At 37.4% G+C, this 26,452-nt stretch overlaps 2 protein-coding genes across 44 annotated transcripts in view; one reads left to right on the top strand and one right to left on the bottom strand.

Moving 5' to 3' along the window:
- GPHN (gephyrin) overlaps positions 1 to 26,452 on the top strand; it is a 734,620-nt gene that overhangs the window by 79,204 nt on the left and 628,964 nt on the right. The window lies entirely within an intron of this gene.
- LOC102133202 (glycolipid transfer protein-like) lies at positions 4,164 to 5,932 on the bottom strand. Its single transcript, XM_045397550.3, has one exon. The coding sequence runs from the start codon at positions 5,143 to 5,145 to the stop codon at positions 4,405 to 4,407; it is 741 nt and encodes a 246-aa protein (XP_045253485.2). The 5' UTR covers positions 5,146 to 5,932; the 3' UTR covers positions 4,164 to 4,404.

Genomic DNA, 26,452 nt, shown 5'->3' on the forward strand with positions numbered 1-26,452 from the left:
CTTATTTTTATTTTATTCAGGCACTGTTTTAACAGATGTTCAAGTACCTACCATGTGCTATTAACAATACAACTCTGATGGTAGTTAATAGTTCCTTAGCTTACTATGTATTTGTCAGTACTCTAAGTACAGTTGATTCTCACTACTTGAAGTGGATTTGTTCTGTGAAGTAGCAGTGAATAATAAATTAGCTCTTACTGGAATTACAGTGTTAGGTTCCTATAAGCCTCTGGTCACAATATTTTTGTCCACGTATCAATACATCACTAAAATGTGTGTTTCTATTTAAAGACACCTTATTTAATATATATATTGTTGATTCATTAATATTGAACTCATGTCCCACAGCAGTATGACTCATGCCTGAAGGAAGCTTTTGTAACACACATATTTTCTCCCTAAGGCCTATCACAGGCATCTTGTGCTTAGGAACACTAGACAGCACTTGGGCATTCTAAATAGCCAAATCATCAACAGAAAGCACAAAAATGAGAACATTGTTGCACTTAATAGACTGTGAAAAGAATACTCCTTTATAGTATGGGAGCAGAAACAAAGCAGAGCATTACTTTGTTCAGTTTCAGCTGACAGGAAACAAATCAGGTGACTCAAAATTCTCTCCCTCTGCACATTTCCACAAATTATTGCCAGAGTGCTGCGAATATTGATGTTGGATTACACATAAATTTTATTGAGTAGGCAAATTCACAAATGTGGAATCTGTGGATGAGGATTGATTGTATTTCTGTGTATTTAATATGTGTTCATTTATTGGTCACAGCAATGCTGTGAGGTAGGTATTATAACACATACTATACAATAAAGAGGTTAAGTTCCTTGCACAGTGTTACACAGTCAATGAGTGTTTGAGGACAACACTAAAGTAGTGTAACTGATACAAAGACATGTCGTTGCCCTTAGGAGCTATTTCCATCTAAAAGGGTTAAAGGTGTTTTGCTCAAATAACTAAATTTAAGGTAGTTTGAGATAAGTAGCATAAGGGTAGTGCCACCCAGATGTAATGGATATTCAGAGGGAAGATTATTTTGGAGACCACGGAAGGACGTTAGGTGATGGTTTCTAAATGGAGGCTTTTAGAATCAGTAAGATTTCAAGTTGGCTTATGAAGATGTAGGAGATGAACTATTTCAGAAGGTACTCATTTTTTACATCAAATACCTTCAATGATTCTAGTCTTTTTGGAATAGGAAAGTGGTGGTGAAGGGGCAACCTCTTTAGTTTTCAGTTTTCAGGATTCATATACTCACTCATTCATATGACCGTTTTTTCCAGTACTATTTAAAAATCTATTCTGCCTTTGTAATACTGGGAACTAAAGCATAGCACCATTAATTGGAAGTCTTAAAGATGAACAAGGTAGTGTTTTAATGTAAATGTATGAATTTCTTATTATGGAATAAGAAAAACCAACAATAGATTGACATTTGTGCAATAAGACTCCAAGTAGTGGGTGTTTTGTGGGAGAGTGAAAAATTCAAGTAAATATTAAAAATTGCTGAAATACAAAGATTTTCCCCATATACAATACTTCTGTAATATACTCATCTTGTTTTTCAATGCATCTCATTAATCATACATCTTAACTGCATTGTAAAACCAAAAAATTAAGAGGGAATTTTTAAACCAAATAATCTAACTTTACTAGGCAACATAGTGATTATCATTTCACATTTGGTGCCCATGTAATTGGGCTGATTTATCACAGGTGGTAGATGTGTAAACCTCCCTGTGTATGATCTTGTTGAGGGCAAGAATTGTGGCTTTTCATTTTTTGCATTTCTGATAACCAGCAAAGTTCCTATCACATAGAAAGCCCTCAGGAAATGTTACTGCTTAACTAAATGAATACTCCAAAACCCTTTGTGACTAATAATCTCTGTGTAAATATTGTAGATTGTGTTGATCAGTGTTCTTGCATTCTATGTATTATTGTTTTCTTTATTTTCAGTGCAACAGTGTGAGAGTGATCAAAGTGGAAAAAATCTGTCCCTATATTTAGCTTTGTAATAAAAAACCACCATGCTAATTCATAATTTTTTCATCTCATTTGGCTGCTTTTCTTTTTATTGTTAGTTTTTTTTTTCTTGTCAGAGAATGTTAGGTAATTTTCCAGTATAACTTTCTCAATATGTTACTGCAGTGAATAACTCAGTGATGTGAAATTAGAAGATAACCTATTCTGTTTCAGCACCAGTGCTTTGACACATATAACTTGAAATGTGAATATGACTTTTGTTTTTTCATGTTAAAGGATTCAATTTTTCATCAGTTACTTAGATCTTCAGAAAACCTGAAGTTAGGAAGGAATTTTACTAGTTATTAAGTCCTATTCCATTTTAATGCCTGCAGTAGTAAATGTTTATTTATGATAAAACTCTTTGATTAGGTAGTAGGGAAAATTCAAGGTCAAAAGTACAAATTTCTGCCAAACTAAAGAAAGAATATTTTAATATGACTTGCAAGCTTCTTGGATTCATATATATTAAGGAGGGGGGTGGAAGATGACAGTGTTAAGAATCACATAGCGTTCAATAAAAAACCAATAAAAAGTCATCTCTGTGCCAAGAGTTATTGAACATTTTGAAATAAGAGTTATAGATTAATTCATGTATTTCAATATTATCAATATTTGCTCTTGGTCTAGTTCCCCTCCTCTCCCAAGAAGAAATTGTTTTTTGATCCACTGTTCAATTTTAGTTCTCTCTGTTAAACATATCAAGCTTACAAGGCTAAAATAGGTGTCATTGAGAATGTATTTTAAAAAAAAAATTGAAAAAATTGTATTTTTTTTAAAATTCCAAAATAGAGATTTATTTATTAAGGGTTATTTAGTTTATGCATAAAAATCACCAGTTGTTCCTTATTGGGTTTTTTCTTTTAAAACACACATCAGTTCTTTTGGGGTTGCTTTGTTTGCCCCAGCACTTTAAAAAAATACAGCTTTTTTTAGCTCCAGGAAGAACAGTTAAGGTTAAGGCAGTGAGGCGTTTTCTTGAATCTTAGCGGCTGAAGGGTTCATCTCTCCCCGTCAAGAGAATACAAACAGTAGGTAGTTTCTTAGGTTGAAAAATCTGTCCCTAAAGGAAATAATTCTGCAGAAGAATGCAGACAGAGTCATCTATGGTCAATTGTTTGTGCCCTATAGCTTTGAAAGAAACGCCTCTTGGTCATCAAGGGCTTGCTGGTTGGTTTCAGCTGTAAAACAACAACAACAACAAAAACACAAAAAAGAAAACAAACAAAAAAACCTGTCTAGCTAGATAGAAAGAGCAGGGTTTACAATAGTGCTGTGAGACTGGACTATGCAGACCACATGAGAATACACACCAGTTTGCTTTAAAAAAAAAAAAAAATCCCACATAGAGGCCCTGCATAATTTCAAATCAAACTCTTTGTAGCCCTTAAAATAACCAAAATAGCAATACAGCGAGAGCCTCATAAGGTCACATGCCTTTTTTTTTTTTTTTGAGACGGAGTTTCGCTCTTGTTGCCCAGACTGGAATGCAGTGGTGCGATCTTGGCTACTGTAACCTCCACCTAAGGGTTCTAGCGATTCTCCTGCCTCAGCCTCCCAAGAAGATGGGATTACAGGCTTGTGCTACTGTGCCTGGCTAATTTTATATTTTTAGTAGAGACTTCACCATGTTGGTCAGACTGGTCTCAAACTCTGACCTCAATTGGTCCACCCACCTCTCCCCCCATTTTTTTTTTGAGACGAGTCTCTCTTGTTGCCCAGGCTGGAGTGCAATGGTGCGATTTCAGCTCACTGCAACCTCCACCTCCCAGGTTCAAGTGATTCTCCTGCCTCAGCCTCCTGAGTAGCTGGAACTACAGGCGTGCACCACCACGCCTGACTAATTTTTTATATTTTTAGTAGAGTTGGGGTTTCACCATGTTGGCCAGGTTGGTCTCAAACTCCTGACCTCAGGTGATCTGCCCACCTGGGCTTCCACCAAAGTGCTGGGATTACAGGCGTGAGCCACAGTGTCCGGCCATCATGTGCTTATTTTTAAAATGAGGTGGACGACACCATTCCCCCAGAGCTGTGTTCCTCCTTGGCGACAAAACAAAACCAAAAATTCCTGGGACTTGACTCATTAGAAGTGTTAATCGATTTTTGCCACGCTGAAATGAAGCTATAAAGTCAGTCTGTGCTGTCGTGAAATTCCAAGATTTGGAAGTAAGATCATTATTTATTGGTCCTTTAGAATAGGCCAAAAAAAAAAAAAAAAGACTTAAAAAACAAGGGCTGTCCCCTGCAGACTCTGGCAGGACTCGGGGACGCAAGCCAGGGGCAGCTCACAGACTTGATTCACAGTGATTCTGGTTTGCCTGTTTCTCCGTGTGGCCACGAGTCGGGGGCGTGTCCAGCGGTGAGAACGCCTACACCTTGTAGTTAAGCTCGGCCATCATCTGGGTGTACATCTCATAGATGACATCGATGGTGGCCGTGTAGTTGACTAGGAAGAGGCGGATCTTCTCCAGGCACTCCTCCTCTGTCACATTCTGCCCCTTGGAGAGCGCTTTCAGGATGTCGGACTTATAGGGGGCTGCGTACAGTGCTGCCTGGAAGATCTGCATGATCCAGCCATGGTACTTCTTGAGGGCCATCTCGTAGGCCTTGGTGGCGTTGGCGCGGATGAGGTTGGGGTGGTTCTCGTCCCGCTCCCCGTCACAGGTGCTCTGGAGGAAGACCTGGATGAAGTGGAGGCCTCTTTTCAGCCACATAAGTGCCAGTGTGGCCTCTACTTTGGGCCACTCTGCTCCATACATTTCTTTCTCCACCTCCAGGATGTTCTGCAGGGTCCAGAACTTGGCTGGGTTGGTGTCGTACACGGCTTTGATTTTCGTGATGTTGCCGCTTATGTTTGCCTTGATGGGAGTAAACACTGGGGACCCAAGGTAATCGAAGAAGGGCGGCAGGTGGGACACCGCCTGGAGGAAGTGCCTAGTCTCGATCTGATTGTCCGCGGGCAGCGGCTTCAGCAGGTGTTCAGCCAGCAGCGCCATTTCGGGGTCGAGGCCCGCGGTGATGCCCCAGCCGCCGTCAGCGCTGGGGTTGTCACAGCCACCCGCCGCAGGCTCCGGGGATGCCAGCGTCGAAAAAATTGTATTCTTAAACATGGGATCATATTTGGAGTCCTAGTGTCTATGAAATCCTCCTGCTACAAAATTTATATATGGGTAAAAACTAAAACAGGAATTTGAAATCTTTTAACTTTTAGATTACAAAAAAGAATATGGGAAATACACACAAGAAGAAAGTTTTAAAATCCCTGTAATCCCTCTATCCAGAAATAGTAATATTTTGATATATACATTTTCAGGGTTTTTATTTTGTGTGTGTATGCACACACATTTATACTGTTTTATAAACTTTGAATCATACTGTAGGAACACTTTTGTTCCTTGCTTTTTTCAACTTTATGAACATTTTCCTTTGCCACCAAAAATTTAGTTCAAAGTCATTTAAAGTGGTTATATAATTTTCCACTCAATGCCTGTATCATAAGTGATCTTCAGCAGTGGGACATTAGATATATAGATATATCCAATTTTCAATTATGAATAGTGCTATGCTAGGTATTTTTATGTAGCTTTTTATACACAATTCCTATTTTTGTATGATGAAGGGAATGGAATTTTAAATCTTATATTGATTGTACCTTGCAACTATATTTCTGTTTTGTCTTAGATATTATCAAATGATATGTTTAAATATTTATCTTGGTAAATAAATACTTTATAAATTAGGTCATTTTTGTAACAAACAAAATTTTTTAATTTTTATTCTATTTCGATATAGGTCAGTTGTAGTTGTAATGAAGGAATCATGTTTCCTCAAATCTAAAAATTATAAAGATAGAAACTGATATTTCTTCACATCTAACAGTTTGATTATACATCTTATGATTAACGTTAATATTATCTGAGACATATTTCACTGTTCTTTATGTGCACTTCTTTATGTACATTGTCCACTATGACAAAATATGTCTCTTAATTTAGGTCTTGGGGAATGAACACTTGTTTTTAATATTAACCTATCAGAGTAAGCACTTTAATTGGATTAGCTCATTTAATTCTCATAACATTGCATGAACTATAGGTAGCATTTTATCCTATTTTATACATGAGGAATTCTGTAGAGTCCTCATGTGTCATAGAGTCCTTTGTAGGGCTACAAAGTATAGGCAGTAATATAGGTGGAGTATCATGATTGGTTTGTAGGAACTCTGGTACTGGCACCTGCATTTGTAAACATCTACAGCAGGAATGTATATGCCATTTAGTGCTTTTGTTTTTTTATTCTACTCTGATTGAAGATTATTTTCCAAAGTTATTCTCTTAACAAAAATTGAAAAATATACTATATAGAATATGTATACAGATATTTGTATGCATATGTATGTGTATGCATTCAGGTGTGAATAGATATCCACAAACCTAACTGAATATTAAAATTTTAATACTAGAAATATTAAAATAGTTGCTTTGCAGACACTAGGTTATGGAACACTATCCACTGACTGAAATTTTTTTCTGGCTATAATTTGAGTATAATTAAAATATAAACTTGTAAGTTCCTCTTTTTAAAAAGATATTTTGGAAAAACAGATTTTACTCTTTTCGTTAGAAAAGTATTCCAATATGTAACTGTATATATACTCAGACATGCCTATCTCTGATTTAAAATGATTTATTCTTTAGTTTTAAGCCTATATATATATTTTAAAAATAATTTCTTATTTTAGATTCGGGGGTACCTGAGCAAATTTGTTACATGGGTATATTGCATGATGCTGAGGTGTGGAATATAGATGATCCTGTCACACAGGTACTGAGCATAGTACCTGATAGGTAGGTCTTCAGCCCATTTTCCCTTCCCTCCCCTCTCTCTTCTTTAGACATCTCTAAATGTCTATTGTTCTCATCTTTCTGTCCATATGTATTCCATTATTTAGGTCACGCTTATAAGTGAGAACATATGATATTTGGTTTTCTGTTCCTGTGTTAATTAGGATAATGGCCTCCAGCTACATCCATGTTGCTGCAAAGGACACATTTCAGTCTTTTTATGGCTGCGTAATATTCCATGGTGTATATGTGCCACATTTGCTTTATCGACTCTCCCATTGATGGGCACTTAGGTTGATTCTATATCTTTGCAATTGTGAATAGTGATGCAATGAACATATGAGTGCATATGTCTTTTTTGTAGGATTATTTATTTGCCTTTGGGTATATACCCAGTAATGGGATGGCTGGGTCAAACAGTAGTCCTGTTATAAGTTTTTGAGAAATCTCTCAACTGCTTTCCACAGTGGCTGAACTAACTTGCATTCCCACCAAGAGTGTGTATGTGTTCTCTTTTCTCCCCAGACTTTCAGCATTTATTATTTTTTGACTTTTTAATAATCACCATTCTGACTGGTGTAAGATGGTATATTGTAGTTTTGATTTGTGTTTCTCTGATGATTAGTGATGATGAACAGTTTTTCATTTGTTCCTTGGCCACTTGTAATGCCTTCTTTTGATAAGTGTCTATTTATATCCTTTGCCGATTTTTTTTTTTTTTTTGAGACGGAGTCTCACTCTGTCGCCCAGGCTGGAGTGCAGTGGCACGATCTCTGCTCACTGCAAGCTCCGCCTCCCGGGTTCACGCCATTCTCCTTCCTTAGCCTCCCGAGTAGCTCAGACTACAGCGCCCGCCACCACACCCAGCTAAGTTTTTGTATTTTTAGTAGAGACGGGGTTTCACCGTGTTAGCCAGGATGGTCTCGATCTCCTGACCTCGTGATCCGCCTGCCTCGGCCTCCCAAAGTGCTAGGATTACAGGTGTGAGCCACCGCTCCCGGGCCCATTTTTTAAATGAGTTTTTTTTAACCAAAAAAAATTTGGTTAAAAAATTTTTTGATTTGTTTAAGTTTCTTATAGATTCTGGATATTAGACCTTTGTTGGATGCATAGTTTGTGAATATTTTCTCCCATTCTCTAGGCTGTTTACTGTTGATAATTTATTTTGCTGTGCAGAGCTCTTTAGTTTAATTAGGTCCCATTTGTCAATTTTCATTTTTGTTGTAATTGCTTTTGGGGACTTAGTCATAAATTCTTTGCCAAACCTGATGTCAAGAAGTGCATTTCCTAGGTTTTCTTGTAGGATTTTTGTAGTTTGAGGTCTTATATTTACATCTTTAATCCATCTTGAGTTAATTTTTGTATATAGTGAAAGGTAGAGACTAGCTTCATTCTTCTTTTGAACAGGGAGTCCTTTCCTCACTGCTTCCTTTTGTTGACTTTGTTGAAAATCAGATGGTTCTGGGTGTACGGCTTTATTTCTGGGTTCTTTATTCTGTTTCATTGGTCTATGTGTCTGTTTTTGTACCAGTCTCATGTTATTTTGGTTACTATAGCCTTATAGTATAGTTTGAAATCAGGTAATGTTCTTTTTGCTTAGTTTTGCTTTGGTGATTTGGGTTCTGCCTTTGTTCCATGTGAATATTAGAATAGGTTTTTCTAATTTTGCAAAAAATGATGTTGGTAGTTTGACAGAAATAGCATTGAATTTATAAATTGCTTTGGCCAGTATAGCCATTTTAACAATATTGATTCTTCCAATTCATGGGCATGGAATATATTTTTGTTTATTTGTCTTGTCTTTCATTTATTTCAGCAGTGTTTTGTAGTTCTTGTAGAGATCTTTCACCTCTTTGGTTAGATGTATGCATAGGTTTTTGCTGTTGGAAATTGGTGTGTGTTCTTGATTTGGCTCTCAGGTAGAATGTTTTTGGTGTATAGAAGTGCTATTGATTTTTGTACATTGATTTTGTATCCTGAAACTTATTTATCAGTTCCAGGAGCCTTTTGGCAGCATCTTTAGTGTTTTCTAGGTATGGAATCATATCATCAGTGAAGAGAGATAATATGACTGACTTCCTTTCCTATTTGAATGCATTTTATTTCTTTCTTTTGTCTGATTATTCTGACTAGCACTTTCAGTACTATGTTGAATAGGAGTGTTGAGAGTGGGCAGCCTTGCCTCATTCTAGTTCTCAAGGATAATGACTCCAGCTTTTACCCATTCAGTATGATGTTGGCTGTGGGTTTGTCATCGATAGCTCTTATTATTGTGAGGTATGTTCCTTCGAAGCCTTGTTATTGAGGGTTTTTATCATAAATAGATGTTGGGTTTTGTAGAAAGCTTTTTCTGTGTCTATTGAGATGATCATATGCTTTTTGTTTTTGATTCTGTGTATGTGGTGAATCACATTTATTGATGTGCATATGTTGAACCAACCCTGCATCCAGGAATAAAGCCTACTCGATCATGGTGAATTAACTTTTTAATGTGCTGCTGGATTCATTTTGCTATTTTTTTTTTTTTCGGGTTTTATGTTTGTGTTCATTTGGGATGTTGGCCTGAAGTTTTCTTTTTTGTTGTGTCTTTGCCAGATTTTGTGTCAGGATAATTCTGGTCTTGTAGAATGAGTTAGGGAGCAGGGGGAGTCCCTCCTCCTCAATTTTTTGGGGGAATATTTTCGGTAGGATTGGTGCCAGTTCTTATTCGTATGTGTGGTAGAATTCAGCTGTGAATCCTTCTAGTCCATGGCTTTTTTTGTTGTTGTTGGTAGGTTTTTAATTACTGACTCAAATTTGGAAGTTGTTATTGGTCTGTTCAGGTTTTCACTTTCTTCCTGGTTCAGTCTTTGGAGAATTTATTTCCTTTAGATTTCTAATTTGTGTTCATAGAGATGTTCATGATAGTCTCTGAGGATCTTTTGTATTTCTGTAGGATCAGTTGTGATGTCATCTTCGTCATTTCTGTTTGTGCTTATTTGGATCTTCCCTTTTTCTCCTTTGTTAATCTAATGAAAAGCCTGTCAATCTTTTTTATTCTTCTGATAAACCTATTCTTCTTTCCATTGATCTTTTGTATGGATTTTTGAGTCTTAATTTAATTCAGTTCTGATCTTAGTTATTTCTTTTCTTTTGTTAGCTTTTTTTTTTCCTAGTTCCTCTAGGTACAAAGTTAGATTGTTAATTTGAGATCTTTCTAATTTTTTTATGAATGCATTTGACACTGTAAACTTTCCTCTTAACATGCTTTAGTTCCATCCCGAAGATTTTGTTAATATGCGGTTCCATTTTTGCAAATTTCGAATAATTTTTTGGTTTCTGCCTTCATTTCATTGTTTCCACAAAACTTATTCAGGAGCAAGTTCCTTCATTTTCATGTATTTGTGTAGTTTTGAGAGATCTTCTTGGTGTTGGGTTTTGTTTTTATTGTACTGTGATGTGAGAACGTGCTCAATATAATTTTGATTTTTTTGAATTTATTGAGACTTGCTTTATGACCAAAACATTTGTTTGATCTTAGAATATGTTTCTTGTGCAGATGAGAAAAATGTATATTCTGTGATTTTGGGTGGAGTATTCTGTAGATGTCTATTAGGTCCCATTGGTCGACTGTCGAGATTAAGTCTGGAATTTCTTTGTAGTTTTCTCCCTCAGTGATCTTCCTAGTCCTGTCACTGGGGAGTTGACATCTCCCAGTATTATTATGTGGCTGTTGAGGTCTTTGTCTAGGTCAAGAAGAACTTGTTTTATGAGTCTGGTGCTCCAATGTTGGGTGTGTATAGACTTAAAGTAGTTAAGTCTTCTTGTTGAATTGAACCCTTTGCCACTAAGTAATACCCTTGTTTGCCCTTCTTAATTGTTTTCAGTTTAAAGTCTGGTTTATCTGATATTAGAATTAAAACTCCTGCTCTTTATTGTTTTCCATTTGTATGGCAGTTCTTTTTCCCTTTAATTTGAGGCTGTGGGTGTTGTTACGTGTGAGATGCATCTTCTAGAAGACAGCAGACAGTTGGATCTTGTCTTTTTATTCAGTTTGCCATCCTATGCCTTTTAAATGGGTCTTTATTCCATTCACATTCTGGGTTGGCATTGATATGTAAAGTTTTGATCCTGAAATTGTGTTTTTAGCTGATTGTTTTGTAGAGTTGTTTGTGTAGCTTCTTTATAGTGTCTGTAGGCTACATGCTTAATTGTGTTTTTGTGGTATCAGATACTGTTCTTTAGCTTTCATGTTTAGCACTCCCTTATGGACTTTTTGTAAGGCTGGTCTAGTGGTTACAATTTCTTAGCATTTGAAGCTTAGTTTGCTGGGATATGAAATTCTTCATTGGAATTTATTCTTTTTAAGGCTGCTGAAAATTGGTTTCCAATCTCTTCTGGCTTGTAAGTTTCTGCTGAGTAGCCTGCTACTATCCTGATGGGGTTTCCTTTGTAAGTGACCTGACTCATCTCTCTAGCTGCCTTTAAGATTTTTTCTTTAACATTGGCCTTGGTGAATCTGATGTCTGTGTGTCTTGGGGATGGTCATCTTGTATGGTATCTCACAAGAGTTTTCTGTATTTCTTGAATTTGCATGTTGATATCTCTAGTGAGATTGGGGTATTTTTCATGGACTGTATCTTCAAATATGTTTCCAAAGTTGTTTTCTCTCTCAGGAATGCCTCAGGAATGCCAATGAGTCCTAGGTTTGGTGTCTGTGTAATCCCATATTTTTGAGAAGTTTTTTTTCATTTTTTAAATATTCTTCTTTCCTTATTTTTATCTAAGTTGAATTGAAAACACTAAACTGGTCTTCAAGCTCTGAGCTTCTTTTCTCAGCTTAGTCTATTCTCTTGTAAATTATGAAGTTCTTGTAGTGAATTTTTCAATTTTAGAAGTTCAGTTCGGTTCTTTTTGAAAATGGCTATTTTGTCTTTCAGCTCTTGCATAGTTTTACTAGATTCCTTTGATTCCTTGAATTGGGTTTCACCTTTCTCCTAAAGCCATTGAACTTCCTTGTTATCTAGATTCTGAATTGTCTGTCATTTCAGTCATTTCAATCTGGGTAAGATCTATTGCTGGGGAGCTTGTGCACTCTTTTGGAAATAACAGGACAATGACTTTTTGAATTGTCAGAGTTCTTTTGCTGATTCTTTTTCATCTGAGTGGGCTGGTGTTCCTTTAACTGTGGTTTAAGTTGAGTATACTCAATTGGCTTCTTTTCTAAGTGTTTTCAGAGGGCCAAGGCTCTGTACAGGATTTTTATTTGTGAGTGGATTCTTGCCCTGGGTTTCACAGGTGATGTATATTGGCAGAATATTTTTGGTGTTGTAATTTGGTCTGCCAACCAATAGATGGTGCTTAAGTATAATGGCTGATAGATAGGCTTTGGCTCTGACATGTCGCTCTTATTTCAGCAAGTTTAGAGCACTGCTGTCTTCCCTAGGAGCCATTCAGTGACGGGAACTAGTCCTCACATTTGGAAACCCCACACAGGGTTCCTAGTTTCCTCTCTTCAGTCTCGATGTCTGTGTTGCCTTTCAACTCTTGGTGTTTCCTCTCTGAAGATTTGTTCAAAGTTTGTTTGTTTACTTGATATTTTGGTCTCTCTTGGTGGCATAGGCACTTCCTGGCTGTGTCTAGTCAGCCATCTTGTCCTCTTTGCCCTCTCAAATCCTTCTTCAAGCCAGTATTTTTGTTATTGCTATTGAAATAGACAACAATTGTCCTAATGTTAAGGAAAAATTTATTCAATGATAGTTGTTAAAGTACATTAAGGAAGACTTTATTTAGGGTCATTGCGATAGATGTGAAGACCACTGACTTGGGGTTTTACAGTGAGGGAGAGAGACTTGCAATACAGCATGGGCAAGTGGGAATTTGTAGCCAATGAGGAGGAATGGAGAGTTAGTGGATAGAAAATTACTAAAAGGAAATATCAGAGTTAAAAGGTGATTCTGGCTAAACTCACCTAGAAGGATTTTTTTCTGAAGACAGGCCAAGATAATTAGACATCTCCTGGGGATGGTGGAGAATGAAGAATGCAATTAGATATCCAGGATGATCAGTTATCAATGTTTTTGCTATAGTGACTTAGCAGAGTTTTTTGCTAAAACTGAATTTTACAAGCAAGTGCACAGATGGACCTAGGAGAAGTCTTAGGAACCTTGTTAACATTTGGTCAAGCAAAAAATCTTGATCAGTTATGAAGCCCTTCACATAATAAAAGCGGCTTTAATAATTGTGAATTTAACCTTGCATAGAAATTTTTCAAATAAGAAACTAATATACTTCAAGAATATGCAGGGGATTTTTTACTAGTAATTTAGTTACATGTTTCCCTCTTTTTGTTTGTTAGAAGTTACATGAGGGCAGTTATGACTTATGTTCACTAAGGTTAATTCCGTTGAATACATACAAAGCATTATTTTCATGGCCAAGGCCATTGGTAGTGGTGGTAGGGGCTGGAACAAATAAATTTATTAGATAAGATACCCTTAACACTGATACAGGTCCATTTTGTTTTAACAGCATTTCTGTAGAGACAAAAAAGCATAGAAAATACACTCATTGCTGTTTGGAGTACTTTGTGGTAAATCTGGAATCCGTGCTTTTACTTTTACAGTAGTTCCATAACAAGGTTATTTTTAAAACACCACCCCAAACTGAAATTTCAACGTTAATTGGATTGACACTTCTAGTTGTAAATCAACACTTCCAGTCATAAATCTTGAGGAAATTGACATCAGACCTCATGATATGCTGTTTTCAGTAGGTTAGTTTTCTCAGCATTATTTTGTGCTACGGAGAAGAATCTCTGTGTTTTAAACCTTTTCAAAGCTATGTAACTTGATATTTGCTCTTTTAAAATCTTAGCCATCAAAACCAGCTGTATTGCCTGTGTCCTTGGCTCTCCATTCTCCCTATCATTGCCCTGTTAGGGCATCATTATCAGTTAGAGAGACTTGTATTGCTTCCATATATTCTTCACTGCTAGATGAAAGTTTCTAAAGTTTAGCTCTTATCCTGTCATTCCAAACTTGAATATGTAGAATAATTCCCCATTGACTAATATGTTTTCTGTGGCCTAACATTTCTATTCTTTTTGTGTGATCTCATCTCCCATCTACTTTTTTAGTTTTATATTCCATCGTTCTTTTTTCTTCACCTAATACTTAAAACTAACTGTTCTCTAAATAGCGCAACACCAATATGTGTATTTATCATTTTCTTTACATTGTTTTATTTCTCTGAAACGGCCTTTCTTCAGTTTTGCATGCCCAGACTCTACCAAATAAGCCCAATTGTAATGACTTTTCCATGAAGGCCTTCAAACCAAGTTATCACTTGTTTTTCTTTGCTTTTATTTTTTTTTTAACTTTTAAAAATGTTTTCTTCTTTTTTTAAATTTTTTTGTATTTATTTATTGCCCTCAAACTTTCTCCTCTCCAATTATTTTTCTTTCATAAAACTCATCTCTCCTTCCCTCCCACGTGGTTGCTCTTCATACTTGCTGCTACTCTTATTTAATTTTTTGTTTTGGAAAATTTAGGGACTATACAAAATAAACACAATGAAGTTTACAGTATGATGTATCACCGTGTACCCATCACTCAGATACAAGTTATCCTTATGACATTCTCGTTTAGTTTTCTTCCTCCGCTTTTCACCATCCACTCAGTTTTTGGTAATTCTTTAAGATAAAATTTACATAATTCAAATTCACAAATCTGAGCTGGACAATTTTGACAATTAAGTATGCACACGAAACCCAATCCCCTTTCAAAGTATAGATAGAATGTTTCTGTCTCTCCATAAACTTTCTATTGCCTCTTTCCAGTCAGTGTTCCCACCCTCATGAAGACTGCTTTAGCTTTTCTTCGCCTTTTATTTGTTTTACCTTTCTTGTTTTTTCCATGTAAATGGAATTACACTCTTTGTGTAAGTCTTCTTTTGCTTAACATGTTTCTGAGATTTATCTCTTATTATTGCTTGGAACAATAGTCCATTCCATTTTATTGCTTAGTACTGTTCCATTCTGTGGCTGTTTTATAATTTATGTATCCATTAGGTTTATGGATTTTTTGATTATTTTAAGTTTTTGGCTATTGTGAGTAGAGCTACTGTGAATATGTACATGTAAGCCTTTTTGTGGATATTACTGATTCTCATTATTTACTCTAGTTATGTTCTGTAAAGTCACCATGGACACTGAATTATTGAATACTAAACCATTGCTTCTAGGGGAAATACAGGGTTAGGTTCTTGTGATCCTTTGGTCACAACATTTTACATATAATTTTGTTTTATGCGTGTTTGTGTTTAAAGCCACCTTATTTACTGTATATTGATGCTTCATTAACATTGAATTCACAGCCAACCGCACTAGAACTGACGTCTGAATAAACTTAAAATATATTTTCTCCTTAAGGCCCTCCACAGCCTTCTTGCACTCTCCAGGAATACTACACAGCCCTTCAGTACTCTTCATGACACCATTCTACGCAGCAAAATTGCCAACAAAAAGCTTCACCACTTGAAAAACATAGCATAAAATAGACCATGAAAAGGACGCTTGTTTACAGTATGATTGCCAAAACAAGAGAGAGTATTGATATGTTCCACATCAGCTGAGAATGTATCTGTCTGCTGAGTCCAATTTTTGCTGCTCTGTACACATCTACAAATTATTGTGAAAGAGCTTCAAGTATTGATTTTGGGGTTACCAACAAATTTTAGTTAGAAGGTGAATTCACAAATGTGGAATCTGAATAATGAAGATTGTATATGTTCTTATTTTTCTTGGATAAATATTAGTGTAATTGATGGGTTAAATAGCATCCATACTTTATAAGGTACCGCCAAGTCTTTTTCCAATTGTAGTTGCACCACTTTAAATTCTTACTATCAATGCATAAGAGTTCTAGTTGTTTCATATAATCATCAACGTTTGATATTATCAGTCTTTCATTTTACTCATTGTAGCACTCGTTTGATTTTTCCTTGCTGTAGTTATGTGTTTATCTCTTTATCTTTCCCAGCTGGAAATTTTTTGATGGCAGTATATAATTTGTATTTGTATTTGCCAAACTAATATTTTGGAGAGACACTATGCCTTTATTACGTGCGCAAACTTTGGAGCTAGAATGCCTGTGGTCAAAGCTCAACTCTCCCACTTACAAATTTTGAGGCCACAGACAATGAAAATAACATAATAGTGAAACTTTTTATAACTATATTAATTTGGGTCTCTCAACAAACAATTATTATTAATAGTTTGGCAATCAAGCCTTTTTGAGGTTAGATAGCTTGTCCCAGATCAAATGAGTAAGAGATACCAGAACAAGATTTCAAATTCAGGTCTAACTTACTCCAAAGCCAGTGCTCTTAACTACTGCACAATATAGTATTGCCGCCTAAATCCCACTTTAAAACCTACCATATGTCATTAAATTAATGCTCAACATCCTCTGTTAAGACAAATGATACTGAATTAATTTAAAACTTATTCACTTATTGTAATAATTTATATGCTTTCTGCTTTTTTACATGCAAAATGATGTTATTTGATATTAGTAGTAGTTAAATTCTTTCATTCCAAAACTTTAGCTTTTATTTTATTTTTTGCCTGTTGTGATGTCAAGCACCACCAGTTCAAGTTTGAATAGAAATGATAATAGTGCATATTTTTGTCTCATTTTCAATTTAAAAGGGAAAGTTTTTAATATTTCATGATTAAGCTTCAAGATGTTTTATATATTCTTTTTTTATGACTTTTTTCTTTATTTCTTGTAAAAAAAATGGGATACATATGCAGAACCTGCAGATTTGTTATATAGGTATACATGTGCCATGGTGGTTTGCTGCACCTATTGACCCATCCTCTAAGTTCCTTCCCCTAAACCCGCATCACCCAACAGGCCCTGGTGTTTGTTGTTCTCTTCTCTGTATCTGTGTCTCCCACTTATGAGTGAGAACGTGCAGTGTTTGGTTTCTGTTCCTGTGTTAGTTTGCTGATGATTGTGGCTTCCAGCTTCATTCATGTCCCTGCAAAGGACATGATCTCATTCTTTTTTATGGCTGCGTAGTATTTCATGGTGTATATGTACCACATTTTCTTTATCCAGTCTGTCATTGGCATTTGGGTTGGTTCCATGTTTTTGCTATTGTAGATAGTGCTGCAGTGAACATACATGTGCATGTGTCTTTATAGCAGAATGATTTATAATCCTTTGGGTATATACTCAGTGATGGGATTGCTGGGTCAAATGGTATTTCTGGTTCTAGATCCTTGAAAAATGGCCATACTGCCTTCCACAATTGTTGAACTAATTTACATTCCCACCAACAGTGTAAAAGCATTCCTGTTTCCTCACAGCCTCGCCGGTATCTATTGTTTCTTGACTTTTTAATAATTGCCATTCTGACTGGCATGAGATGGTATCTCTTTGTGGTTTTGATTTGCATTTCTCTGATGGTCAGTGATGTTGAGCTTTTTTTTTTTTTTTTTTGTATGTTTCTTGGCCATGTAAATGTCTTCTTTTGAGAAGTGTCCGTTCAAATCTTTTGCCTACTTTTTGATGGGGTTATTTTTTTCATGTGAATTTGTGTAAGTTCCTTGTAGATTCTGGATATTAGACCTTTGCACGATGTGTAGATGGCAAAAATTTTCTCCCTCTCTGTAGGTTGCCTATTCATTCTGATGATAGTTTCTTTTGCTGTGCAGAAGCTCTTTAGTTTAATTAGATCTCATTTTGTCAATTTTGGTTTTTGTTGCAATTGCTTTTTGGCATTTTCATCATGAAGTCTTTGCCCATGCCTGTGTCCTGAATGATATTGCCTAGGTTTTCTTCTAAGTTTTTTTATGGTATTGGGTTTTACATTTAAGTCTTTAATCCATCTTGAGTTAATTTTTGTATAAGGTGTAAGGAAGGATCCAGTTTCAGTTTTCTGCATATGGCTAGCCAGTTTTCCCAGGACCATTTATTGAATAGGGAATCCTTTCCCCATTTCTTGTTTTTGTCAGGTTTGTTGAAGATCAGATGGTTGTAGATGTGTGGTGTTATTTCTGAGATCTCTGTTCTATTCCATATATGCCTGTTTTGGTACCAGTACCATGCTGTTTTGATTATTGTAGCCTCGTAGTATAGCTTGAAGTCCAGTAGTATGATGCCTCCAACTTTGTTCTTTTTGCTTATGATTGTCTTGGCTATATGGATTCTTCTTTGATTCCATATGAAATTTAAAGATTTTCTAATTCTATGAAGAATGTCAATGATAGTTTGATGAGAATAACATTGCATCTATAAATTACTTTGGGCAGTATGGCCATTTTCACGATATTGATTCTTACTGTCCATGAGGATGGAAAGTTTTTCCATTTGCTTGTGTCCTCTCTTATTTCCTTGAGCAGTGGTTTGTAGTTCTGCTTGAAGAGGTCCTTCACATCCCTTGTTACCTGTATTCCTAGGTATTTTATTCTCTTTGTAGCAACTGTGAATGGGAGTTCTTTCATGATTTGGCTCTCTGGTTGTATATTGTTGGTGTAGAGGAATGCTTGTGGTTTTTGCACATTGATTGTGTATCCTGAGACTGCTGAAGTGGCTTATCAGTTTATGGAGTTTTTGCACTGAGATGATGGAGTTTTCTAAATATAATATAATGCCATCTTCAAACAGAGACAGTTTGACTTCCTCTTTTCTTTTTTGAATACCTTTTATTTCTTTCTCTTGTCTGATTGTCCTGGCCAGAACTTCCAATACTATGTTTTATAGGATTGGTGAGAGAGGGCATCCTTGTCTTGTACTGGTTTTCTGCTTCCAGCTTTTGCCCATTTAGTATGATATTGGCTGTGGGTTTGTCATAAGTAGCTCATTATTTTGAGATATGTTCAAGCAATACCTAGTTTATTATAGAGGATTTTTTTCTTTTTCTTTTTCTTTTGTATTTATTTATTTATTTATTATACTTTAAGTGCTAGGGCACATGTGCACAATGTGCAGGTTTGTTACATATGTATACATGTGCCACGTTGATGTGCTACACCCATTAACTTGTCATTTACATTAGGTGTATCTCCTAATGCTATCCCTCCCCCCCCTACCCCCACCCCACGACAGACCCCAGTGTGTGATGTTCCGCACCCTGTGTCCAAGTGTTCTCATTGTTCAATTCCCACCTATGAGTGAGAACATGCAGTGTTTGGTTTTCTATCCTTGCGATAGTTTGCTCAGAATGATGATTTCCAGCTTCATCCATGTGCCTACAAAGCTACATGAACTCATCCTTTTTTATGGATGTATATTATTCCATGGTATATATGTGCCACATTTTCTTCATCCAGTCTATCATTGATGGACATTTGGGTTGGTGCCAAGTCTTTGCTATTGTGAATAGGGCCGCAGTCAACGTATGTGTGCATGTGTCTTTATAACAGCATGATTTATAATCCTTTGGGTATATACCCAGTAATGGGATGGCTGGGTCAAATGGTATTTCTAGTTCTAGATCCTTGAAGAATCACCATGTTATCTTTCACAATGGTTAAACTAGTTTACAGTCCCACCAACAGTGTAAAAGTGTTCCTATTTCTCCACATCCTCTCCAGCACCTATTGTTTCCTAACTTTTTAATGATCGCCATTCTAACTGGTGTGAGATGGTATCTCATTGTGGTTTTGATTTGCATTTCTCTGATGGCGAGTGATGATGAGCATTTTTTCGTGTGTCTGTTGGCTGCATAAATGTATTCTTTTGAGAAGTGTCTGTTCATATCCTTTGCCCACATTTTGATAGAGTTGTTTGTTTTTTTCTTGTAAATTTGTTTGAGTTCTTTGTAGGTTCTGAATATTAGCCCTTTGTCAGATGAGTAGATTGCAAAAATTTTCTCCCATTCTGTAGGTTGCCTGTTCACTCTGATGGTATGTTTCTTTTGCTGTGCAGAAGCTCTTTAGTTTAATTAGATCCCATTTGTCAATTTTGGCTTTTGTTGCCGTTGCTTTTGGTGTTTTAGACATGAAGTTTTTGCCCATGTCTATGTCCTGAATGGTATTGCCTAGGTTTTCTTCTAGGGTTTTTATGGTTTTAGGTCTAACATGTAAGTCTCTCATTAATTTTTGCATAAGGAGTAGGGAAGGGATCCAGTTTCAGCTTTCTACATATGGCTAGCCAGTTTTCCCAGGACCATTTATTAAATAGGGAATCCTTTCCCCATTTCTTGTTTTTCTCTGGTTTGTCAAAGATCAGATGGTTGTAAACGTGTGGTATTATTTCTAAGGGCTCTGTTCTGTTCCATTGGTCTATATCTCTGTTTTGGTACCAGTACCATGCTGTTTTAGATACTGTAGCCTTGTAGTATAGTTTGAAGTCAGGTAGTGTGATGCCTCCAGCTTTGTTCTTTTGGGTTAGGATCGTCTTGGCAATGTGGGCTCTTTTTTGGTTCTATATGAACTTTAAAGTAGTTTTTTCCAGTTCTGTGAAGAAAGTCATTGGTAGCTTAATGGGGATGGCATTGAATCTATAAATTACGTTGGGCAGTATGGCCATTTTCACGATATTGATTCTTCCTGTCCATGAGTATGGAATGTTCTTCCATTTGTTGGTGTCCTCTTTTATTTCACTGAGCAGTGGTTTATAGTTCTCCTTGAAGAGGTTCTTCACATCCCTTGTAAGTTGGATTCCTAGGTATTTTATTCTCTTTGAAGCAATTGTGAATGGGAGTTCACTCATGGTTTGGCTCTCTGTTTGTCTGTTACTGGTGTATAAGAATGCTTGTGATTTTTGCACATTGATTTTGTATCCTGAGACTTTGCTGAAGTTGCTTATTAGCTTAAGGAGATTTTGGACTGAGATTATGGGGTTTTCTAAATATACAATCATGTTATCTGCAAATGGGGACTATTGCCTCTTTTCCTAATTGAGTACCCTTTATTTCTTTCTCCTGCCTGATTGCCCTAGCCAGAACTTCCAACACTATGTTGAATAGGAGTGGTGAGAGAGGGCATCCCTGTCTTGTGCCAGTTTTCAAAGGGAATTTTTCCAGTTTTTGCCCATTCAGTATGATATTGGCTCTGGGTTTGTCATAAATAGCTCTTATTATTTTAAGATACAATCTATCAATACCGAACTTATTGAGAGTTTTTAGCATGAAGGGGTGTTGAGTTTTGTCAAAGGCCTTTTCTGCATCTATTGAGATAATCATGTGGTTTTTGTCTTTGGTTCTGTTTATATGCTGGATTACGTTTACTGATTTGCGTAAGTTGAACCAGCCTTGCATCCCAGTGATGAAGCCCACTTGACCATGGTGGATAAGCTTTTTGATGTGCTGCTGGATTCAGTCTGCCAGTATTTTATTGAGGATTTTTGCATCGATGTTCATCAGGGATATTTGTCTAAAATTCTCTTTTTTTGTTGTGTCTCTGCCAGGCTTTGGTATCAGGATGATGTTGACCTCACAGAATGAGTTAGGGAGGATTCCCTCTTTTTGTATTGATTGGAATAGTTTCAGAAGGAATGGTACCCGCTCCTCCTTGTACCTCTGGTAGAATTCTGCTGTGAATCTGTCTGGTCCTGGACTTTTTTTGGTTGGTAGGATATTAATTATTGCCTCCATTTCAGAGCCTATTATTGGTCTGTTCAGTGATTCACCTTCTTCCTGGTTTAGTCTTGGAAGAGTGTAAGTGTCCAGGAATTTATCCATTTCTTCTAGGTTTTCTAGTTTATTTCTATAGGAGTGTTTATAGTGTTCTGTGATGGTAGTTTTTATTTCTGTGGGATTGTTGGTGATATCCCCTTTATCATTTTTTATTGCATCTATTTGATTCATCTCTCTGTCTTCTTTATTAGTCTTGCTAGCAGTCTATCAATTTTGTTGATCTTTTCAAAAAACCAGCTCCTGGATTCATTGATTTTTTGGAGGGTTTTTTGTGTCTCTATCTCCTTCAGTTCTGCTCTGATCTTCGTCATTTCTTGCATTCTGCCAACTTTTGAATATGTTTGCTCTTGCTTCTCTAGTTCTTTTAATGGTGATGTTAGGGTGTCAATTTTAGATCTTTCCTGCTTTCTGTTGTGGGCATTTAGTGCTATAAATTTCCCTCTATGCACTGTTTCAAATGTGTCCCAGAGATTCTGGTACGTTGTATCTTTATCCTGATTGGTTTCAAAGAACATCTTTATTTCTGCCTTCATTTCTTTATGTACCTGGTAGTTATTCAGGAGCAGGTTGTTCAGTTTCCATGTAGTTGAGTGGTTTTGAGTGAGTTTGTTAATCGTGAGTACTAGTTTGATTGCATTGTGCTCTGAGAGATAGTTTGTTATAATTTCTGTTCTTTTACATTTGCTGAGGAGTGCTTTACTTCCTACTATGTAGTCAGTTTTGGAATAAGTGTGATGTGGTGCTGAGAAGAATGTATATTCTGTTGATTTGGGGTGGAGAGTTCTGTAGATGTCTATTAGGTCTGTTTGGTGTGGAGCTGAGTTCAATTCCTGGATATCCTTGTTAACTTCCTGTCTCGTTGATCTGTCTAATGCTGACAGTGGGGTGTTAAAGTCTCCAGTTATTGTTGTGTGGTAGTCTAAATCTCTTTGTAAGTCTCTAAGGACTTGCTTTATGAATCTGAGTGCTCCTGTATTGGATGCATATATATTTAGGATAGTTAGCTCTTCTTGTTGAATTGTTCCCTTTACCATTATGTATTGACCACCTTTGTCTCTTTTGATCTTTGTTGGCTTAAAGTCTGTTTTATCAGAGACTAGTATTGCAACCCCTGCCTCTTTTTGTTTTCCATTTGCTTGGTAGATCTTCCTCCATCCCTTTATTTTGAGCCTTTGTGTGTCTTTGCACGTAAGATGGGTCTCCTGAATACAGCAAACCGATGGGTCTTGACTCTTTATCCAATTTGCCAGTCTATGTCTTTTATTTGGAGCATTTAGCCCATTTACATTTAAGGTTAATATTGTTATGTGTGAGTTTGATCCTGTCATTATGATGTTAGCTGGTTATTTTGCTCGTTAGTTGATGCAGTTTCTTCCTAGCATCGATGGTCTTTACATTTTGGCATATTTTTGCAGTGGCTGGTACCAGTTATTCCTTTCCATGTTTAGTGCTTCCTTCAGGAGCTGTTGTAGGGCAGGCCTGATGGTGACAGAATCTCTCAGCATTTGCTTGTCTGTGAAGGATTTTATTTCTCTGTGAAACTTAGTTTGACTGGATATTAAATTCTGGGTTGAAAAGTTTTTTCTTTCAGAATGTTGAATATTGGCCCCCACTCTCTTCTGGCTTGTAGAGTTTCTATGGAGAGATCCTCTGTTTTCTGATGGACTTCCCTTTGAGGGTAACCAAACCTTTCTCTCTGGCTGCCCGTAATATTTTTTCCTCATTTCAACTTTGGTGAATCTGACAATTATGTGTCTTAGAGTTGCTCTTCTCGAGGCGTATCTTTGTGGCGTTCTCTGTATTTCCTGAATTTGAATGTTGGTCTGCCTTGGTAGGTTGGGGAAGTTCTCCTGAATAATATCCTGAAGAGTGTTTTCCAACTTGGTTCCATTCTCCCCGTCAATCCTCCCCGTCACTTTCAGGCACACCAATCAGACGTAGATTTGGTTTTTTCACATAGTCCCATGTTTCTTGGAGGCTTTTTTCATTTCTTTTTTACTCTTTTTTCTCTACACTTGTCTTCACGCATCGTTTCATTCATTTGATCTTCAATCACTGATACTCTTTCTTCCAGTTGATCGAGTCAGTTACTGAAGCTTTTGCATTTGTCATGTAGTTCTCGTGCTATGGTTTTCAGCTCCATCCGGTCATTTAAGGACTTCTCTACATTGTTCATTCTAGTTAGCCATTCGTCTAATCTTCTTTCAAGGTTTTTAGCTTCTTTGCGTTGGGTTCGAACTTCCTCCTTTAGCTCGGAGAAGTTTGATCGTCTGAAGCCTTCTCTCAACTCTACAAAGTCATTCTTCATCCAGCTATGTTCCATTGCTGGTGACGAGCTACGTTCCTTTGGAGGGGGACAGGTGCTCTGATTTTTAGAATTTTCAGCTTTTCTGCTCTGTTTTTTCCCCATCTTTGTCGTTTTATCTACTGTTGGACTTTGATGATGGTGATGTACAGATGGGATTTTGGTGTGAATGTCATTTCTGTTTCTTAGTTTTCCTTTTAACAGTCAGGACTGTCAGCTGCAGCTCTGTTGGAGTTTGCTGGAGGTCCACTCCAGACCCTGTTTGCCTGGGTATCATCAGTGGAGGCTGCAGAAGAGGGAATATTGCTGAACAGCAAATGTTGCTGCCTGATCATTCCTCTGGAAGCTTTGTCTCAGAGGGGTACCTGGCCTTGTGAGGTGTCAGTCTGCCCCTACTAAGGGGGTACCTCCCGGTTAGCCTACTTGGGGGTTAGGGACCCACTTGAGGAGGCAGACTGTCTGTTCTCAGATCTCAAACTCCGTGCTTGGAGAACCACTACTCCCTTCAAAGCTGTCAGGGACATTTAAATCTGCAGAGATTTCTGCTGCCTTTTGTTTGGCTATGCCCTGTCTCCAGAGGTGGAGTCTACAGAGGCAGGCAGGCCTCCTTGAACTGCGGTGGGCTCCACGCAGTTCGAGCTTTGGGAGCTTCCTGGCTGCTTTGTTTACCTACTCCAGCTTCAGCAATGGCGGTCACCCCTCCCCCAGCCTCACTGCCACCTTGCAGTTAGATCTCAGACTACTGTGCTAGCAATGAGGGAGGCCCCGTGGGTGTGGGACCCTCCAAGCCAGGCACAGGATATAATCTCCTGGTGTGCCGTTTGCTAAGACCCTTGGAAAAGCACAGTATTAGGGTGGGAGTGACCCGATTTTCCAGGTGCTGTGTGTCACGGTTCCCCTTGGCTAGGAAAGGGAATTCCCTTCCACCTTGCACTTCCCAGGTGAGGCGATGCCTCGCCCTGCTTTGGCTCTCACTCGGTGGGCTGCACCCACTGTCCTGCACCCACTGTCCGACACGTCCCAGTGAGATGAACCAGGTACCTCAGTTGGAAATGCAGAAATCACCTGTCTTCTGTGTCACTCATGCTGGGAGCTGTAACCTGCAGCTGTTCCAATTTGGCCATCTTAGAACCACCCTTATTGAGCATTTTTAACATGAAGAGATATTGAATTTTATCCAGGAGCTTTTCTGTTTCTATTCAGATAATCACGTGGTTTCTGTCTTTGGTTCTGTTTATGTGATGGATTACATTTATTGATTTGCATATTTTGAATCGGCCTTGCATCCCAGGGATGAAGCCTGCTTGATTGTGTTGGGTAGGTTTTTTGATGTGCTGTTGGATTCGGTTTGGTGGCATTTTATTGAGGATTTTCACGTCGATGTTCATCAAGGATATTGGCCTGAAGTTTTTCTGTTGTTGTGTCTCTTCCTGGTTTTGGTGTCAGGATGATGCTGGCTTCCAAAAATGAGTTAGGGAGGAGTCCCTCCTTTTCATTTGTTTGGAATACTTTCAGAAGGAATGATACCAGCTCCTCTTTGTACTTCAAAGAGGTCTGCTCTTAGTTTGCTCTTGCCTCTCTACCTCTTTAAATTGTGATTTTAGGGTGTCAATTTGAGAACTTTCTAGCTTTCTGATGTCAGCATTTAGTGCTGTGAAGTTCACTCTTAACACTGCTTTATCTGTGTCCCAGGGATTCTGGTATGTTGTCTCTTTGTTCTCACTGGATTCAAAGAACTTGATCTCTTCCTTAATTTCATTATTTACCCGGAGTCATTCAGGAGCAGGTTGTTCAATTTCCATATAATTGTATGGTTTTGAGTGAGTTTCTTAATCCCGCGTTCTAATTTGATTGCACTGTGGTCTGAGAGACTGTTATGATTTCTGTTCTTTTGCATTTGGTAAGGAGTATTTTACTTCAATTATGTGGTCGATTTTAGAATAAGTACCATGTGGCACCGAGATGAATGTATATTCTGTTGATTTGGGGTGGAGAGTTCTGTAGATGTCTCTTGGGTCCACTTGATCCAGAGCTGAGTTCAAGTCTCTATCGTTACTAATTTCCCTCTATCGTTACTAATTTTCTCTCTCGTTGATCTGTCCGATATTTAGAGTGAGGTGGTAAAGTCTCTCACTATTATTGTGTGGAAGTCTAAGACTCTTTGTAGGTCTCTAAGAACTTGTATTGTGAATTTGGTTGTCCTGTATTGGGTGCATATGTATTTCGAATAGTGAGCTTTTCTTTTTGAATTGTTCCCTTTACCATTATGTAATGCTCTTCTTTTGTTTTTTCTGATCTTTGTTGGTTTAAATTCTGTTTTGTCAGAGACTAGGATTGCAACCCCTGCTTTATCTTGCTTTCCATTTACTTGGTAAATTTTCCTCCATCCCTTTATTTTGAGCCTGTGTGTGTCTTTGCACGTGAGATCGGTCTCCTGAATACCACACACTGAAGGAGCTTCACTCTTTCCAGTTTGCCAGTCTGTGTCTTAATTGGGGTGTTTAGCCCATTTACATTTAAAGTTAATATTGTTATGTGTGAATTTGATCCTGTCATCATGATGGTATCTGGTTATTTTGCACACTAGTTGATGCAGTTTCTTCATAGTGTCATTGGTCTTTATAGTTTGGTGTATTT

This window comes from Macaca fascicularis, chromosome 7 (genome assembly GCF_037993035.2).
Source record: "Macaca fascicularis isolate 582-1 chromosome 7, T2T-MFA8v1.1".
Lineage (NCBI taxonomy): Eukaryota > Metazoa > Chordata > Mammalia > Primates > Cercopithecidae > Macaca > Macaca fascicularis.